The sequence below is a fragment of the Tachysurus fulvidraco genome, chromosome 4 (assembly GCF_022655615.1).
Source record: "Tachysurus fulvidraco isolate hzauxx_2018 chromosome 4, HZAU_PFXX_2.0, whole genome shotgun sequence".
Taxonomy (NCBI): domain Eukaryota; kingdom Metazoa; phylum Chordata; class Actinopteri; order Siluriformes; family Bagridae; genus Tachysurus; species Tachysurus fulvidraco.
This window is the reverse complement of record NC_062521.1, coordinates 9,493,457-9,512,564: the sequence shown is the minus strand read 5'-3', so window position 1 is coordinate 9,512,564 and position 19,108 is coordinate 9,493,457. Positions and strand designations below refer to the sequence as shown.

Sequence of the window (19,108 nt, the reverse complement as noted above, 5' to 3'; positions counted from 1 at the left end):
TGAAGCCTGTGGATAATTCATGACTTAATCACAGAGAATGTCAGAACAGATGGGTAACAGGGGAAGAGAGTATGAAATAACCATTGAACTGTGTTTTATAGCAAGGACCATATCGCTAATTTTCTGAAAAGGACAGTTGAACTGAGAGTTTGGGAAACTTCTCTATCCTGGTGAATCACTGTAAATCGCTGTCTCTGTAATACTGGGTGTGTATGAAAGAAGTCCCACATGGATATGGGGACAACATACAGCAACCTGCTTGAATGGGCACTTAAAGAATTTCTATACAGATTACCTGATATGGACTATATTGCCAAAAGCCTCTATAAACATTTGTGAAAGAGCTCCATGTATTCAAGCACAGTACCGTAATAGGTTGCCATCTGTGCAATAAGTGCATTCGTATAATAATACCACTACTAAATATTCCACAGTTAACAGTTACTGGTATAAAACAAAGTGGAAGCAATTAGGAACAACAGCAACTCAGCCACAAAGTGGTAGGCCATGTAAAATCACATAGCAGGGTCAGCACATGCTGAGGCACACAGTGCTCTGAAGTCACCAACTTTCTGCAGAGTCAATAGCTACAGAACTCCAAACTTTGTGTGACCTTCAGATTAGCTCAGGAACAGTGTGTAGGGAGCTCCATGGAATGGGTTTTCATGGCCAAGCAGCTGCATCCAAGCCTTACATCACCAAGTGCAATGCAAAGTGTTGGATGCAGTGGTGTAAAGCACGCTGCCACTGGACTCTAGAGCAGAGGAGACGTGTTCTCTGGAGTTACGAATCAAGCTTATCTGGCTGGCTTCGGCAGTCACCAGGAGAACGGTACTTGCCTGACTGCATTATGCCAAGTATAAAGTATGGTGAAGGAGGTATTATGGTGTGGTGGTGTTTTTCAGGGGTTGAGCTTGGCCCCATAGTTCCATTTAAAGGAACTGAATCCTTCAGCATACCAAGAAATTTGGACAATTTCATGCTCCCAACTTTGTAAATAGTTTGGGGCTACTTCTTATTCTAAGATGGCTGTACATCAGTGCACAAAGCAAGGTCCATAAAGACATGGCTCATGGAGTTTGGTGTGGAGGAACTTGACTGACCTGCACAGAATCCTGACCTCAACCTGATAGAACACCTTTAGGGATGAATTAAAGCAGAGACCAGGCCATCTCCTCCAACATCAGTGCCTGACCTCACAAATGCACTTCTTTTGGCAATATAGTGCATAATGGAGATCAAAATTAGAGAACAATTAAAAATACCACTGTTCTTTTTTTTTTTTACAAAATATTGAAGCCACTTCAACAAAAACCTTTACGTTGTTGAGAATCTTGCATGAAGATTACAGGCTAGGATTAGGAAATGCTAATAGGGAAGGAATCGCGTGTTGCCAAAGAAGGTTCTGAAAAAAAAATTGCGTTCAGGGCCAACTCATGCTGCAGAAAACATCCACCAAACCATGACACTTTCAGCATGTAGTGTTTTAACTTATGGAAAATATTATGTCCAGTGTTAAACTGGGCAAAGAACCCAAAGTGTGTAAAGAAGTCATGGAAAGGTGGAGAAGGAGTCATGGTTTAAAGAACATTTTCTTTATTGTATACTTTAAATTCCCAACAGAATACAGAAAATAAAACTGATTTTTCATCAGCCAATATGAACAAAAAGAAAAGTCATTTATTGTTTAAATATATTTATTAAGAGATTGTGATACAGTGAGCAGAAGACAGAAAGCAGAGAAGCAATACTTCTTTAAATAACATATGATCTGTTAGTGATGCATGTGCGTGTAGCATTAAACTTCGGAATGAGAATGGGTTTGAAAATGGGACCCTATTAAAACTGACGTAGGTGGTATTGACGTCACATATTTTGTTATTATATATTGCACCAAACCCTTAGTCTTTTTAGGGAGAGCTGGCAAAAGCTAAACATCCTATTTCCTTGGTAATCTGTTTAACATCCTATATTTGCTTTATTACATCACAGAACTAGATCTTCTCAAGCCCATGATATCTAGAGCAATTTAACTATATCTGTCCAAGCTAACAAAGCAGAAGGAAAACAAGTGGTCATAATACAATATGTTCTAATGCAGTTTGCCACACTTTATTCAGGAATTACTGCAGGGTGTCCGCTTGGTGGAAATGCACACGGAGGGATATTAAGAATAAAAACTGTAGTGAGGCTTAGAGGAAGGTGAGCAATTATTAAAAATATACTGTGCCAAAATTTGTACTGATTACCTATTTTGTGTGCTTATTTCTTTAAATCATATATCATAATATCAGCTATCCATACTGGAAGAAAACTATACCTGGTCAACAATGGAGGATCATATTTTACCATATTTATTAAAACAAAAAAAACAAAAAACAACCAGAAAGAATAGACTGGCTTCTTAAAATGAAAGGAAATAGAAATCAAGTGTAATAAAATTTGCTAATAAACCTTTTTTCCTATTCAGAAAGCCATATGGTGTTAAATTATGCTGAATTATGTAACCCGATTTAAAATAGCTCTTGATCTGATTTACCTTTATTATTCTTGCGAGTTAGGTAAAATACTACCTCATAACTCAATCCTTCAGCCTGATTCAGGCTCATTCTCTCCCGAGAGCAGTGTTAAGCAGACAAAAAAAATTGGGTAGAAATATGAAAATAAGGCAACAGGAAGATGATCAGCAATTCAGTCCAGCAGAAATCTAATGCCGCGTTTTGTTGTTCACATCTGGAAAAGAGAAGTTGTTTTACTCTCCTTTATCCGTTTGACCCAACATTACAACTTTGTTTCATCAAAAGGTGCTAGTTCTTACTTCAAATGTTGTGTGATGTAGCCACTTGTCCCTGTCCCCATCAAGCTTGAGACAGGAAAATAAATCACATACTCTGGGGAGACCAAGTCTGTCCTGTAAAGCAACCAGAATGGACAGGGAGAGAAAAAAAAACAAGAGAGTCAGATTCACATTACACACTGTGGTGAAAAAGCACCTTGAAATTATTTCAGATGAAACAGTTCTGTAATACCTGTATATTGGCCCTCTTGCGTAGAAGCCATTTGTCCTCTTCAGCATCTGGCTCTGGTGTGTTTTTATTACTAATCTCTGAAAGCAGCCAATTCTCAGGTTTCAGGGGTTTGTGGAAGACACCCTCAGAATGTCCAAGCAAATCAGTGGGTGAGCTTTTGTCAGAAGTGGCTCTCTCTTTCGCCTCAAGCTTGCATGGAGATACCCAGCCTGACAGAGAGGACAGAACCTCAGCTTCTTCTCTTTTGCTGGGATAAAGCCAGGCATCCAAGATGGCCTGCACCTTCTGCTCTTGCTGCTGTAACATGGACGATTTGTTGCTGGCATTCTTGTCCAAGGGCACACCATTCTTATCTTTGCCCTCTTTCTTAAGCAGCCAGGCACTCAGAGCTTCCTTCCCACAGTTGGTATCACACACGCACTGAGCAAAGCTTGAACATTTCTCATTGGCTTTGCAGTTATTTTCTATAGGGATGGCTTGCTGGAGCCAGACCTCCACTGGATCAGGACTCACAGAAGATGGAGTGGGAGTAGTGGGAGAGGTAGCCCCTGAGGACAAGGGAGTTTTCAGGCACTTGAGCTTGCCAAGGTTCTCAATCTCCACCGCTTTGACACGTGAGGTGCAGCATGAGCCACAGTCTGACTTCAGGAGCCACTCGCTGGAAGAGAAGTTCTCATGGAAAGGTTGGAACACCTGCTTCCACTGGACTGAATCTGAAACAGGGCTGGTCTCCATGGATTTGCTGGTTTTGGGGGTGACGAGCCAGTCATCGAGAGACTCTGTGTCATCAGTCTCAACATCCTCCATTTGGGCTCCCTCAACTTCCCCTTCTCCCAGGAAGTCATTCTCCTCAATCTTCTCAATGGAGAAAGCGGAGCTGCTGGTGCTGGTATTGCTGTTGGCTCGCTCACGTGCAGGTGAATTCTCTTTCATGAGCCACACCTCTAGATCTTTGAGCTGACCCCAGGCCTTATAAAAGTCAAAGGGCACAAGTGGGCAGTGTGCCTGAAAGAGAGAGATCAATGAAAATTCATTAGGCTTTTCCCCGAGCAAAATTCATAGCAATTAGTCACAAATCTCTGGCATCTCTTTATTTAATCTGGCAAGTTTAAAGAAATTATTGAAGTGGTAGCTGAACAGTAAAAGTATTACTTGAGCAGGTCAATATGATATCATTGATTCATAACTACATCTCCCAGAAAAGCATGGAGTCTCTGTTTGAATGTTACATCCTCACTCCATCTCAAGCAATCTTTCCTTATTAGCAACTAATCCACTTCATAACAAATGTTCATTGTTAAAAATACTAAATAAATACACACCATTAAACTGAATTAAATGCCAGAAAAACAATTAAAAGGAACCAATTGCATTTCACTATTCATTTGTTTACCAAAAAAGAAAAAATCTAAAAACAAAAAGAAAGTTGTCAGTCAGCTGTATGGTCTGGTCTTTATCAGCATTCAGGTCTGTGCTGAACTCAGAGTTTGTGCTGACCCATTACTTCCTCAGTTTGTGCTGACCCATTACTTCCTCAGGAGGTATTTCCTTCTGAGCCTGGTTCCTCTCAAGGTTTCTTCCTCATATCGTCTCAAGGAGTTTTTCCTTGCCGCCGCCGGCTCGCTCATTAGGGATAGGGATAGATATATAGTATTTTAAATTGAAAAGTTAATCCTTTTTTGAATTAATTTTAAACTTGAATTATTTTTTCTTCTTCTTCTTATTATTATTATTATATATTTATTTATTTTTCTCTCTCTTCTGATTCCATACTTCTGTAAAGCTGCTTTAAGACAATGGGAAGTTGTTAAAAGCGCTATACAAATAAATTGAATTGATAGTCATAGATACATTTTGTTTAATTGTCTAATCTATATAACCTCATCATTCCAAACCCACTTCTTTACTCAATGTGCCAATACCACAGACTGGCATTTCAGTGGGGACTTAATATCTTAAATATAAAGATACCACAACATTTGGTTTATGACTGACAGAGTCTTCACTTTATTTTAACCTGAACATTAACCTTGAGTGGATAGAGCCATAACTTTTACACATTTTTGTTGTTTATAATGTGTATATGTAATAGCCCTCAGTGCCTTGCTGCCCTTTCAATACCAAATTCAGGTACATCTGATCAGGACTTTGGTTACACATCTATATCCCTTTGTAATATCATGAATCTCATACTGATAATTAGTAGCATCATATTATCAAACATTTATTTAGCAGTACCAAAATGTCAAAATACACACAAGACTTTAAACAACAACAAAACAGTTAACATTAGTCAAAGTCAAAAAGCTTGGCATATGTTTATCTACATTTACAGGTTTCTATCCTGACCTAACAAACATTTTGGTGTACTAGACAACAGTTGATTCATATTGTTAGCCTGTTTGCAAAAATCAAACGAATTCACGAATTTGTGTTGTACTTAAATTCAACCCATTTCGTTTTTTCCAGACACTCAAAATAATCTCACGTATCACCTAAGCATAACAGTAATCCATCCAAGAGGAGCTGATCAATTTTTTTTTTTTAAATTTCAAGCCATCTCTAGCCATTGATTTTAAAGGTCAGCTGAAGACATGCAAAATATTCACGTTAGCAACCAGGTAACAAGCCATAAGAACTCACCTGAAATTTCTCTCTAGGGGTTAACAACCAGTCCTGAGGGTTCTTACTGCCCTGGTATCCAATTGGAGCACTGGTCACAGGACTGCTGGTGAGTAACCATTCAGAAAGTAGGCCTCCGCAGTCTTGATCCAGCTTCTGTGAAACAAGATTAACAGGCTATTTACATAACATGAAAAGATGGAGCAAAGTATGCAAATCACATTCTGCTGGTGAAAAGTGCACATTGTAAAGGACAAACCTGTCTCTTTGCAGTGACTGGGCAGCTTTGTACAAGCCAAGTTTCCTCAGCAGAGCTTGATCTTTGATTGGTTAGGCTGGAGACAGAGGACTTCAACATCTGCTGAGGTAGGGAGTAATAAGTGCCAAGACAGTTCAATAGATCACATTCTATTCCGGTCAGCTGGGACGGTACACGGTGTAAGGCCAAAGTCAATTTGCACACAGCAAAAAAGTTAATAATACCAACTGACATTAAGGATCTACAGCACTGATTTTAAACTAGTTTTAACTTTAGGGTTCCATGTAACAGAAAATTATATTATGCCAACAACAAAAGCAAAGATAGAAAAGGGGGGAAAAATAAAATGTGTTTACTCAAAAAACAATAACAAAAAAAAAGAAGCACAAACCTCAGTGGAAATGGTCCCAAAAGAGGTAATAGCTTGGCGCAAGGCACGAGCGTCCGCTTCAAAACTCATCTCTGGTGTTTCCTCAGGACTCAGATTCAGACCAGAAAACCTGCACAATGCACAAGAGTAGTAGCTCTTAAGCTCTTTGCCTCTGACATATACATAGCATCATAGCCTGGGTGTGGGATCAAGCTTGCCTCACTGAAGAGCAGCTAAGAACAGAGGCTTTAACCACTACATTGCTGCTACAGAATACTGTGACTTGTAAACAATAATTTTTCTGTGTGAAGCGCAGACTAAACCAAAGACTGAAAAACTCCCATGTGAGCAGCGGCTTACTTTTCCAAGCAGGCAGTGAGTTGACTGGCAAGGTTGTTGCTGAAGGAATTTTGCAGTTGATGGATAAGGATGTCAAACTGACCCCGGAGCTACAGCCAAAAATAAATAAACACACACATCAAAATATATTATTGTATTGAATAACCAAAGTCTTCAAGATCAGGGTTAGAACAGAACAAGCTGTAACATGTATGTTACTAGTACATCGTTATCAACGAGATTACACATACAGGTTCGAGAGACAGAGTCGTCAGTAATGTACCCACCCAGTGGAGCTGGTGTAACTGCTGCTGCAGAGCTTCTGCCTTCAAGTGCTCCAACAGGTCAATCTGCTCAAGGAGCCAAACTTCCCGTGAGCGCAGCGTCTCCAAATGCCTGCTGATACAGCTGTGCAGCTGAGACTTCACCTGAACATTTCAATGTTGCAGAGGAACTTACAGTTAGGAAATGAAAGACAACGAATTTTTCCTATGCACGCACACAGCAGCAGCACAGCAAATATTCTGTGTCTGATTACAAACCACTCAAACCTTTACTTCAGTTTTCTGTACTCTGCAGTTATATAAAAGCTGTGGCTTTATTAAATACAATCCCCGAAATTGTAATCAAAGACTAACAAATCATCACTGAAACAAATCAATAAAAAAATAAATAAATAAATCTTCCCTTCTGGAAATACCTAGTTTTCCCCCAGTTCCAGGTGTGAAAGATTTATAAAGAAGTTTGTTGCTGGTCAAGAATTTACTTCAGGAGAAACATGCACTAGTCAAAGGCAACAGGGAATAGGAAGCTGAATATCAACCTACATCCTATTTATACGAGAAGGGTCAATGATTCCGTCATGTTAACCTGTCAACCACGTGCGGTAAATAAATCTTCCAGGCTTAGAATTGTTAGACAGAGGTAGTAATTACAAATCAATAGTAAGCCACAAAGATATTGTAATGTCATCCTAACACACACGCCTTCCCAGACTTTTACCACATGATACAGCATGCACAAGGGTGTGGGGGAAATAGTGGTTATCACGTCATATGCTGTGTGCTTCTGATAAAAATGCCCCCTTTCTCTATGCACTACAAGGGATTACTCAAAGTGCTTAAATAAAGACCTTCTAAACAACAGTCTTTACAGCAGAAAATACCAGGCATGATGAGTAAAGCTGGAAAAACATAATGAAAGACCTATAGTGCAGACAGCAGATTTAAGACTTGCTTAAAGCTACTCACCTCTCTAGAATTACCCCTGAGCTGGGCCTCAGCTTTAATAACCCCGGATATGGCCTCCTCCAGCTGTGCCCGAGACTGAACACACTGCCTGAGGGCTGCATTCTCTCGCTCGCCTACCTGTGACATGCTGCAGAAAAACGTCATTTCAGTTTTGTTTAATCTGCTGTAAAAACGACAGTTTCGACATATTTCAGTGTCACTGTACAGTTTGTGTGGATTCTGTGAAATCTGATAGTAAAAGTTTAATGAACGATGTCTGGTGTAAATGCTTTTGAAACATGTTTGGACTCGTTGTTCAGCAAAGATTCACTTTCGTTTTTTTCTAAGAAAATGTGTTCAGTTTCTCTGCATGACAAAATCCATATGCTGAACAAAACACTCTTTTCCCCCAAACAGCAGTACTTCTATTTACATGACATGTTGATTTATTTATATCTTCAGTTTTTCCTTCACAGAGAAAGATAGAAATCCTGAATAAAACAAAATTGATCTGTTAGCACTGAAAATAACCAACGATTATAACCCATTATATTTTTAACCACCATAAGTCTTTAAATGTTTTTATTTAAAAAGGCGCTTTGTCTTATTAAATAAAATAAGACCTCCATAGATATTTAAATGATATGAAGAACTCGACAATTCTTAGATCGCATTCATCTTTTTTTTATTATTATTATTGTATCGACGTTTATACAAAAATAAAATAAAAAAAATAAAAAGGTCCAGATCCAGGAGAGAAAGTGATGGTTAATTAAACCACAACATTGATGCCATTGTTCTTCATTATAAAATGCAGTTATAACAAAACATCCGTCACTGAACTAGGAGCAATTTTACTGAACCAGTTTCAATCAACACAAAACGACCAATCCGGCATATTAGAGTTGAGTAAACAAGCTACTAGTCACAGAAGAGTGTAGACTTCAGATCCATATGAAAACGTGTGACTAATGAACGTATGAAGGTGAAATGCACAGGCCTACACGTGGAGCTGACTAACTATACATCATTAATGGGTCATACCTCATCCGATCAGTGACGAGATATTCCTCAACGCAGTATTGTCTCCAGTGATCCTAACCCAAAGCTCTAATTACCCTTCTGGACGGTTTATTACTGCCACCAGGGTCTCTTTCCACATCAGTACTTCCTGCATGTTTAAAACCCGCCCCTTATTGGCTTGTGCGCTTTGCTGGCTCTCAATCACAGCCAATCACAGAGCTTGCTTTCTTCTCGTTATACGGGCAATGGAAAAGCGATCATATCCGGCGCGAGGCGTCGTCCACGAAGGCTCTTCCATTTCGCACGTACACACGAGTTGCCAGGTCTGAATGTCTTACGCTAAACGCTACAAACAATTAACTACTAATATGTGTATAATTGTGCGTGTGAAACTCGAGATTTTCGTAATACTATACTGTGTGGTTGATTTTTATTTATGCTAGTTTCTGTATATACTCTATCTGCGTATGTATACAGACGGTTTTGTTGGATAGACCTGGCAACCCAGAGTGAAAGCACAATGCGGAGATTTGCTGAGCTAGTAAAAGCGAAAGCCCCCCCCCCCAAAAAAACCATTTCACAACATTTCTTTTACATATTTTGTCGACTTGTGCGAAAGTTAGCGAAGTACATTAAGTGTAGGTTAAAATCAGCCAATCGTGGTTTGTTACTCCAGTTAAACCACCGAGTCTCTGCCACCATAAATTAGCTCATTTTATCTTAATATTTTAAATAAAACACCTACCTACGATCCTTCCGTTTGTGTTTGTATGACACTGATGACATAGAATTATTCGTAGACAGACTGTCGTACGGGAAAAGGACAGAAACACGAACCGGCAAATTCCACATAGACAAAATATCTATTCTGTCCTTCAATGACACATGCTACATAGTTGTTGTTGTTGTACTGACACCTGGTGGTCGCCACAAGGTACTGCACTGAAAGGTCAGCGCGCCACAGTGTGGTACAATTTAACACTCCATAAAGTCTCCTTAAAATAAGGTAATACCGAAAACTGCATTATTTTAGTTTATGTTGACAAAACGATTAAAAACTTTCCTTTTTGTATGTATGTTTTCTACTTCTCTTAATATAGTAGTGTGTATATTATTATTATTATTATTATTATTATTATTATTATTATTATTTAATAGGAACACATTATTTGATCAGCCAGTCATGTGGCAGCAGAACAATCATATACATATAGGTCAAGACCTTTCATTAAATGTTCATATCAAACATCAGAATGAAGAAAAATCTGATCTCAAGCACGATTGCTGGTGCCAGATTTCCTCAAATTTTAACCCACTAAGCTCGCTAGAATTTATACAGAATGGTGAGAACAACAAAGGTGTGTGAGGACCAGATGGAAACAGCTTGTTGATGAGAGAGATTAGAGGTGAATGACCAGACTGGTCTTAGCTGACATGAGATCTGTCGAAACTCAGCACAGCCATACAGACACTGGACAGCTGAACACCGGGAAGAGAGCAGGTGATTTGTATACTGACCCACCAGATTTGGGTAGTCTGTGCCCATGATAGTCTATATGGACAGGACAGGAATGGAACTGATGTCTTCTACTGTTTGAGTTATCTTCGGACTTCCTGGCAGCTCAAACAAATCTGGCAATATTCCTCTCCTTTGACTCGTCAACTCTTACCTACCCACTCACAGAACAGTCACTAATTCAATATCTGTGCTTTTTACACCACTTTGCGTAAATATGAGAGACTGTTGTGCATGAAAGTTCATTATATAATGCATCTTCCGAAATACTCAATACTGTATCTGTATAATTTTATACCTTGTAGAGCTGCCACATGATTGGCTGATTAAACAACTGCATACATCTGCAGGTGTACATTCATTCACTCATTTTCTACCGCTTATCCGAACGTCCCGGGTCACGGGAAGCCTGTGCCTATCTCAGGCGGCATCGAGGCAGGATACACCCTGGACGGAGTGCCAACCCATTGCAGGGCACACACACACTCTCATTCACTCACACACTACGGACAATTTTCCAGAGATGCCAATCAACCTACCATGCATGTCTTTGGACCGGGGGAGGAAACCGGAGTACCCGGAGGAAACCCCTGAGGGGAGAATATGCAAACTCCACACACAAGGCGGAGGCCACACCCTGGAGGTGTGAGGCAAACATGCTAACCACTAAGCCACTGTGCCCCCTGCAGGTGTACAGGTGTTCCTATTAAAGTGGAGATTAAGACATCACAACCTAAACTCTCTTAACACACAATTTGGGTTTGTGCAATGTTAACCAGTTTGTCTGTAGTCTAAAAGCAGTGAACATTCTCAGTATCTCCTTAGGCTTATATTCCTATACAATCTCTTGATAAAAGGTGAGAAGAAACTGGAGGAATTCTGCATGGACACAATCAAGTAAACATTTTTGATACAATTTCCCACGATATTCTTTTAGACAGGCTTTCCACTATTGGCATCACCAACACGCCTCTGAAATGGTTTCATTCATATCTCACTGATCGCACACAGTTTGTTCAACTAAAATCATTCACCTCTTCTGTAGTTTCCGTTACCTCTGGTGTTCCCCAGGGCTCTGTTCTTGGCCCTTTGTTATTTATTACTTAACTTTTACCCCTTGGTCATATTTTTCATAAACATCAGGTTAAGTTTCATTGCTATGCGGATGACACCCAGCTCTACCTTTCCACAAAACCACATTCCAAACTCCCTCCATCTGCTCTTTCTGATTGTCTCATTGACATAAAATCATGGTTTTCAGCAAATTTTCTTAAACTAAATAGCAATAAAACAGAATTTCTCCTTATAGGCACAAAAACTGTGCTTAACAAATTTTCGAATTTTCTTATTTCCATTGATGAATCTCTCATAGCTCCCTCATCTCAGGTTAAGAGTCTTGGTGTCATCTTTGATAGTACCCTTTCTTTTACCTCACATGTAAATAATGTTACTCGGGCTGCATACTTTCACCTTCAAAATATCAATAGGCTTCGTTCCTTTCTCACCAATCAATCTACCACCACTCTTATTCACAGTCTAGTAACCTCCCGGCTTGACTACTGTAATTCTCTTCTTATTGGGCTTCCTCACAAAACCCTTCATAAGCTGCAACTCGTTCAAAACTCTTCTGCCCGTATTATCACTCATACTCCCTCTATCCATCATATTACACCTGTTCTGGAACAGCTACACTGGCTTCCCATTAATTTTCGTATCAAGTATAAAATTCTTCTTCTAACATTTAAAGCTATCCACAATCTTGCACCTTCATATCTTCTTGATCTTCTTCATACTCCAAAACCAACTCGCACTCTTAGGTCTTCTTCTTCCACTCATTTCATTGTTCCCTCTGTCCGTCTTGTAACGATGGGGAACAGAGCTTTCAGTTACTCTGCACCTCAGCTCTGGAACTCACTCCCATCTGAGCTCCGTAATATTGATTCTCTTTCATCATTTAAATCTCAGCTTAAAACTCATCTGTTTAGTTTAGCATATTCTAGATCATGATTTGTAATGTTGGTCCAATTTTTTTTTTCTATGCAAGTATTGTATAACTATATTTTTTGTTGTTTTTCTTCTTCTTTTGTACGGTGACCTTGAGTGTTAGAAAGGCGCCTTTAAATAAAATGTATTATTATTATTATTATTATTATTATTGTTATTATTATTATTATTATTATTATTATTTTGTTTTTAACTTTTTGTACCAGAATCAGAATCAGATTTATTGCCAGGTACTGTAGGGTCTACATGTACAATAATTTGTCTTGGTGTGTTGGTGCATAGTAATAATAGAGAAGCATGAATAAGATAAGATATACCTTTGTTCTTCCCACAATGGGGAAATTTCTCTGTTGCAGCAGCAAAGAGAAAGAAATGCAAATATATATATATATATAAAAGAGACATAATATAATATACAGTATATACACAACACAATGTATAAATACAGAGGAGAAAAAAAGAGACCACGAGTATAGTTACACTAACAGACGTATTGCACACAGGTAATATTGCACGTTTTTCAAAATTTCTGTTATTGCACGTATCTCTGATTTTAATGTCTAATATAAGAAACAATGGTTATTAAAATAATAATAATAATAATAATAATAATAATAATAATAATAATAATAATAATAATAATAAAGTAAAAAAATAGGGTTTAATTTTTAATATCTAACATTTATGTATAAAATATTGGCAAGATAAACAATGAAGTTATGTGTTAAGTGATAATTAAGTTAAAGTCATCAGCCGATCATCACAACCTGTCGCACTTTTTGTTTACGCATGGTGAGTGCGTCACGTGACGTGAATCTGGCATTCGAAGCTTTGGTTTCGGATCAGTGAATCGATTCTTTGTATAGTGTCGGTTTCTATTGCTTCTTGCTTCACAGCTGCTATGTGGAATTTCGTTGAACGTTTCTGGCAGGAACAATCGTCCGAATTCGTGTATTTCTAGCTAAGAGTATAATGAGCGTTTGTGCCTTTGTATAGACACGTTGTAGTCGCACCGCTGTTTAACTTTGTACTGTAGTGTCGTTACACCGAGGGCTAAAATGTCGGCATCGGAAGGAGCCAAACACACGAATACGGAACCATGGGGTGGTTTTGATGACAACATTATGATTCAGGTAAACTAGCGTTATTTACAGACTTTTCTATTTTAAATCTTCTTCATTAAAGCTACAATAATTAATGCCACGATGCGTTTTTAGTTCGTTTTTGAGGTCTTTGTTGTCATTTAACCATTTGAATCACAAATGACTCCCGACTCCCTGTCTATGCGCCCTACCTATAGACTAGGGCACTTTTACATCCGTCCAGCGACTCGGCTAAGTCGTTAACTTTGTTAGCTAGCTAGTTGTTGACGAATATTTATTATTATTTTTTCCACGATAAATGTTTTAAACAGTGTCACATTCACTATATCAAACTATAAACAGCCCAAATGTATAAAGTCTAATCTGTTTTTGAACATGTTATTTGTGTGTGTGTGTGTGTTTTTGTTTATTGATAGCAACGATTATGGTTAATAACCAGTTCAATTACTTTGCATTATATGTCTCCTTTGTCCAAAATAATCTAGAAATGAGGTAAATCTTAAAACAGGCTGTGTAATGGAATGATTGGTGGCTCTAGGGATATGAACCCAAAACCCTTCTGACTCTAAACCACTTCATTTACCATTGTCCCAAAAATCACTTTGGCAATGTAATGTTTTTACATTTCTGTGTTTTTTACTAGAGGAGTCTAGTCTCTATGTGTGTTGATTCCATTTTCATATCATTACAGGGTAGTAACTCAGCAGTTATAGACATGGAGAACATGGACGACACCTCTGGCTCCAGCTTTGAGGACATGGGAGAGATGCACCAGAGGATGAAGGAAGAGGAGGAGGTGTCAGCTGAGGCTGCAGCTACTGAGGATGAGGCTGGAGAAGATGGAGAGTTCCTCGGCATGAAGGGCCTTAAAGGCCAGTTAGGAAGACAAGTTGCAGATGAGGTTAGCAGCCATGTAGTGGCGAGTAACAATTTTATGTTGTTACAGTATACAGGTTATTAGTCTGCTGTCCTCTTCTTGCTATACAAGTGATAGCTGATATGTAATTGCAATTCCATGTACATTGTTCAACTCTTATAAATCTAACGCAGACATTAAGGACATTCAGAAATTTATTGTTTCAATCTATAATTTTATTTAATTATTGATGCATTCTTGCTATATTATCATTATTCAGCATGCAGTTCTGCTATATTCAGTCACTAGTGCATTTCAATCTGCTTTCATTCACAGTTAATGTCCAATAAAGTATAGAAACATAGAGGTAGTTTTCTCTTAGTGAGGTGAAATGTATAAGCACATGACTGATATTCCACATGATACAGGTTTGGAAAGCAGGCAAGCGTCAGGCCTCAAAAGCCTTTAACCTGTATGCTAACATCGACATCCTCCGACCTTACTTTGACGTGGAGCCTATTCAAGTGAGAAACAGGTAAAATCCAAAACAAGGGGATGTTCACATGTGTAATGTGCTTGTGTTTGGGTATTTCCATTAATGATATTTCAAATTCACAGAATAATTGAATCCATGATTCCGTTAAAAATGATCAACTTCCCACAGGTAAGCCTTTTTTCATTGTTGTTTAACAGTAGAAAGTCATTTTCTGAATGGTTGATCTTTGTGGAAAATTTAATAAGAAATTGTTATTTAAAGTGTGTATAAATTGAAGGCTTTCGAGAGCTCTGCTGAAGTGTGTATTATTCAAACCAATAGAAAATTGCTGGGGAGTTGTATGGTCCAATGATGCTAGTGTTTACTCTGGTGGCCATCCTGCTTCATGGCATGAAGACTTCTGGAACTGTTATTGTATGTAAAACTCTATACATTTCACAGCTATTAGTCAGCCAATTAGAATTTTGTGTAAATCTGTGGTTCATACATTTATCTCCCATTCTGGAGGCCTGTAAGGAATATTTGTTAAATCTCTTTGCATCATCTTTCTCACCGAGTAATGATGTTTACTAAAACAGAGAGAGGGCACGCTTATGGGAACTGCCATTGGGACATGTTTTGGTTACTGGCTTGGAACATCCTCCTTCATCTATTTCTTGGCTTACCTTTGCAACTCTCAGATCACCATGCTCCAGATGTTGTCTTTACTAGTGAGTAACATCTGAATGAGATTTGATTTGTTCTGATTGAGGTGGTCCCATGGCACATCTGTATTATGCTTTGAAACTGTGTTTTACAGGGCTATGGTCTCTTTGGCCATTGTGTGATCCTTTTCATCACCTACAATGTCCACTTTCACTCCTTGTTCTATATTTTGTGGCTGGTAATAGGAGGACTTTCTACCCTTCGAATGGTAATGACAAACTAATTTTATTGTCATTTTAAATTCACATATTCACATGAGACATCAGGGTTCAGTCCACAGTTTAATGCTCATAATGATTTATTTTACAAAGACAGCACTGATCAAATTTTGTATTGCATTTCACTTTTTAAAGGTAACTGACCCAATCAGCAAAATGCTATATCATATATTTATTAAGATGCAAGTGTTTATTAAGTTTATAAAAAAAAACTATTAGAAATAAAATGGAGAATTACTAGGTTATTTAAAGCACATATTTCTATACAGTTACTATTTATATTCAGGAACACATTATTAAAAACCCTGCCAAAAACTAGTTACATTTGTTTTTAAAAGGATTATAATTTAATTCCTTTTAAATTGTAACACATGCACACCTCCAACACACAGTGTGGATTAACGTTGTCTCTTTAAGTAGACAGCTATACCTTTATACATGGTACATAAGTGTCAATTATTTTACCATCTAAACTGCTTTCACTACATAATAAATTGTTTAAAATAATATGGAATAAAATATCTGAGGAGAAGTAATTAAATCAAATTTCTTCATAGTGCACTGGTATTCGAACCATACTGCGTATCTAGTACAGAAATTGATGTGTCGAGTCAGTTCAGTCCTGATTTTCTCTTTCTCCCCCATTTTCTGTGTTAGGTAGCTGTGCTGATTTCTCGTACTGTGGGTAAAACTCCTCGTCTCATATTGTGTGGAACCCTGTCGGCTCTCCACATGCTTTTCTTGCTCTACCTGCATTTTGCCTACCACAAGATGGTTGAAGGTAACGAGTATGCTCTTAGAGATTATGAAATGCCTGATCCTTCACTATAATTGCACATAAATCTATGCTCAGTATTCACTCTATTTTGTATGTTTACCAAACTATATTCAGTCACTGTTCATCTTTCATTTGATCTGATTCACAGTTAATTCAGGGTCCTGTACATATATTACTTCTTGGGCTATTATAGAAAATTTAAGAAAGGAGTCCAACGTCCCAATGGGCCACCAAATAATGAAAGTATTGTCTCTTGTGCATAGCTAGACATTATTATTACCGTGTGATAATAGATCTCTTGTCTTTAGTCTTGACTCTACATTTAGAAACAATTATGTGGTCCAAATGATGTATAAGTAGGTCAGAATTTTGGAAAAATTTGCCCACCTAAAACATTGAATTGAGAGTGCTATGTGTAATTTTCTTTTTCTGTTCACTTCAGGAAATGTGTACTAATACCTTCAAGATCTCTTTGTGCTGTATTATTAGTAATAACATTAAAAATCATCTTATATTTTGAATGAGGTTATTGACCTATATCAATGAGTTTTTGTTTAATAACACGATTAGCTGGTTCTTAACAGAACTGATGTGCCAATGTGTGTCATTTCATAAATATTATAGACTATTACTACTATTGTTATTCTTTAGTACTACTACTAAATAATAGGTTATTAATAAAGCATGGCCTATATATAATTATTATTATTGTTTTTTTAAGGGATCCTGGACACCCTGGAAGGACCCAATGTTCCCCCCATTCAGAGAGTGGCCAGAGATGTCCCTAACGTGGCTACTGTTGTTATGAATGCCACAGTGAAGTCTGTGGCTGCAATCATACACTTGCAGTAAATCACTTATTCTCATGTTTTTCTCTTTGGACAAGGAAACTGGTTTGGTGTGAACAAACTAGGCACAGGTGCGTAAAAAAAGGAGTTCATATTTACCACCTCAGTAAGTTGTCAGTTTAGCTAACGGTTAAATAATAACATATTTGACATGATGACTGGCATAAGATATGGTCATATGGTGGTGTAATCTGATCTTGATCTGAATAGGCTTAGACAACAAAAAATTATGCCTACATTCCTCATTATTCTTTTGGGTCTTAACTTTAATAGTTCCCTGAGATCATCTGCTGTTGTAAAACCTTGTTAGGCAACAGGAACATTTGCTCTAAGTTGCTGTTATTGGCATTGACACAATTTTTTTTTTGTATAAAATGCCAACACTAAAGACTCATTTCTGTAAGTAAAGTGCAATGAAGTTTGTCCACCTGAGCGATGCATCACCACATGAACTAATTAATTTAGAGTTCATTACATAAGGTTTTGGCTTTCGTAACAGGTGAATTTATTTCACCTACAATTTACCAATTTTATAAACACCATCTCAAGTCTAATATTGGACCTTTTTCTAGTTGTGGGAATTTTTGAGTAATAACTTTTAAAATAAGAGAAGCTTCAACTGCAAATATTATCCTTGTTAGGACAACACTATTTATTATTATATTAATGTTAAAAATGATAAGAGTTCTATAGTCTGTAATCCTATACCCTTCACTAGATGGTGTAAACTTTCCTTTAAATGGAATTGGAATATACATGTGCAGTTGTAAATGAAAATTGAGACGCTGTTATTTTATTAGCCATCCTGGCTAAAGCTCCTTAAAATTTGTTTACACACACTGTTATTTAGGGCTGATTAAATTCTGTATCATTTATTCTAAGAGATGTTTGAAATCCACCTTTAATTATATATTGTGAAACCTGCTTGTGCTTATATACTGCAAATTTCACATTTGCAGCAGATATTCTGCAGAAGTACTGCAGATCTTGAGGGTCCACTAAAACAAATCTGTAAAACTTTTCCTTTTATGGGGTTTATTGGTACTTTTTAATCTGGTCAAAGAAAAACATGCTTATTATTTAAAAGATTTTTTACATGTTGTTTGTTAACCTCACAACTTTACAATTCTTTTCCCAAAAAAAACAAATTTGATAATGATGATATGAAACATTAGGATTAAGAAATATGTTACACTAATTGTGGCACTACATTGCTTACTCCCAAATTTAAGCTTTTTTTCAATCAGAAAAATATCTGGTCAATTTCTCTATTGTACTTTCTACTTGGGCAAAGATTTATTTTGTATGAGCAAATTCTTGATGCAGATCTGTGGTGATCATGTAGTTATGAATTCCTTTGTGTCATTTTTTTAATTCAGTTTTATTTGAACTGTCATTTACACCTCCATTGATTTCTTGGAGGTACTTTGGGTGTGAGATTATGGATATCAGTTTGTGCTCATTATTTTTTCTTTGACATGTGGATTTGTATTTATAGGAATGCTGTACAGAGAAAGTTTAGAATAAAAGTAATGTATTAAAACAAGATTAACACATGTTCTTTCATTCTGCGAATTCATAAACGTAAAGAGCATATGAGTGTTACAAGTTTATATTCATGGTCCACTATATACTCAGTGTGTTTACAGTTTATTGATCATTTATATTCAGTATTCATTGAGACTAAAGATGTGTGACAATATGTTTGATCTG

General features: G+C 37.4%; 2 protein-coding genes across 5 annotated transcripts; one reads left to right on the top strand and one right to left on the bottom strand.

The window, feature by feature from the left end:
• Positions 1-1,679: 1,679 nt before the first annotated feature.
• On the bottom strand, positions 1,680-9,772 carry ncoa4 (nuclear receptor coactivator 4). Of its 4 annotated transcripts, none has more exons than XM_027150253.2 (10): positions 9,617-9,772; positions 7,870-7,996; positions 6,907-7,047; positions 6,641-6,729; positions 6,302-6,410; positions 5,911-6,012; positions 5,673-5,807; positions 3,030-4,034; positions 2,819-2,911; positions 1,680-2,733 (listed from the first exon to the last, which is right to left on the bottom strand). In XM_027150253.2, exons 1-10 carry the CDS (start codon positions 9,721-9,723, stop codon positions 2,728-2,730), a joined length of 1,914 nt encoding a protein of 637 aa, XP_027006054.1. In that variant the 5' UTR covers positions 9,724-9,772; the 3' UTR covers positions 1,680-2,727. The 4 variants fall into 4 exon arrangements, with proteins under 4 accessions (XP_027006054.1, XP_027006055.1, XP_027006056.1 ...); XM_027150254.2 differs by having other exon boundaries at positions 5,911-6,009; XM_027150255.2 differs by lacking the exon at positions 9,617-9,772 and adding an exon at positions 8,893-9,050.
• A 3,452-nt stretch (positions 9,773-13,224) lies between these two features.
• yipf3 (Yip1 domain family, member 3) lies at positions 13,225-18,941 on the top strand. Its single transcript, XM_027150285.2, has 9 exons — positions 13,225-13,524; positions 14,186-14,395; positions 14,779-14,885; positions 14,969-15,014; positions 15,168-15,260; positions 15,425-15,556; positions 15,646-15,759; positions 16,427-16,550; positions 17,269-18,941. The coding sequence occupies exons 1-9, from the start codon at positions 13,450-13,452 to the stop codon at positions 17,397-17,399; spliced, it is 1,032 nt and encodes a 343-aa protein (XP_027006086.1). The 5' UTR covers positions 13,225-13,449; the 3' UTR covers positions 17,400-18,941.
• Positions 18,942-19,108: the final 167 nt, after the last annotated feature.

Excerpts from the sequence above, each read along its gene's own strand:
- ncoa4 (XM_027150253.2), bottom strand. The coding sequence starts at position 9,723 with ATGTGGAATTTGCCGGTTCGTGTTTCTGTCCTTTTCCCGTACGACAGT. Across the intron at positions 6,411-6,640 it reads CTCACTGCCTGCTTGGAAAA|GTTTTCTGGTCTGAATCTGA; the intron begins GTAAGCCGCTGC and ends TGCATTGTGCAG. Across the intron at positions 2,912-3,029 it reads GCAAGAGGGCCAATATACAG|GACAGACTTGGTCTCCCCAG; the intron begins GTATTACAGAAC and ends GTTGCTTTACAG.
- yipf3 (XM_027150285.2), top strand. The coding sequence starts at position 13,450 with ATGTCGGCATCGGAAGGAGCCAAACACACGAATACGGAACCATGGGGT. Across the intron at positions 14,396-14,778 it reads GAAGACAAGTTGCAGATGAG|GTTTGGAAAGCAGGCAAGCG; the intron begins GTTAGCAGCCAT and ends CACATGATACAG. Across the intron at positions 15,015-15,167 it reads AAATGATCAACTTCCCACAG|AAAATTGCTGGGGAGTTGTA; the intron begins GTAAGCCTTTTT and ends TCAAACCAATAG.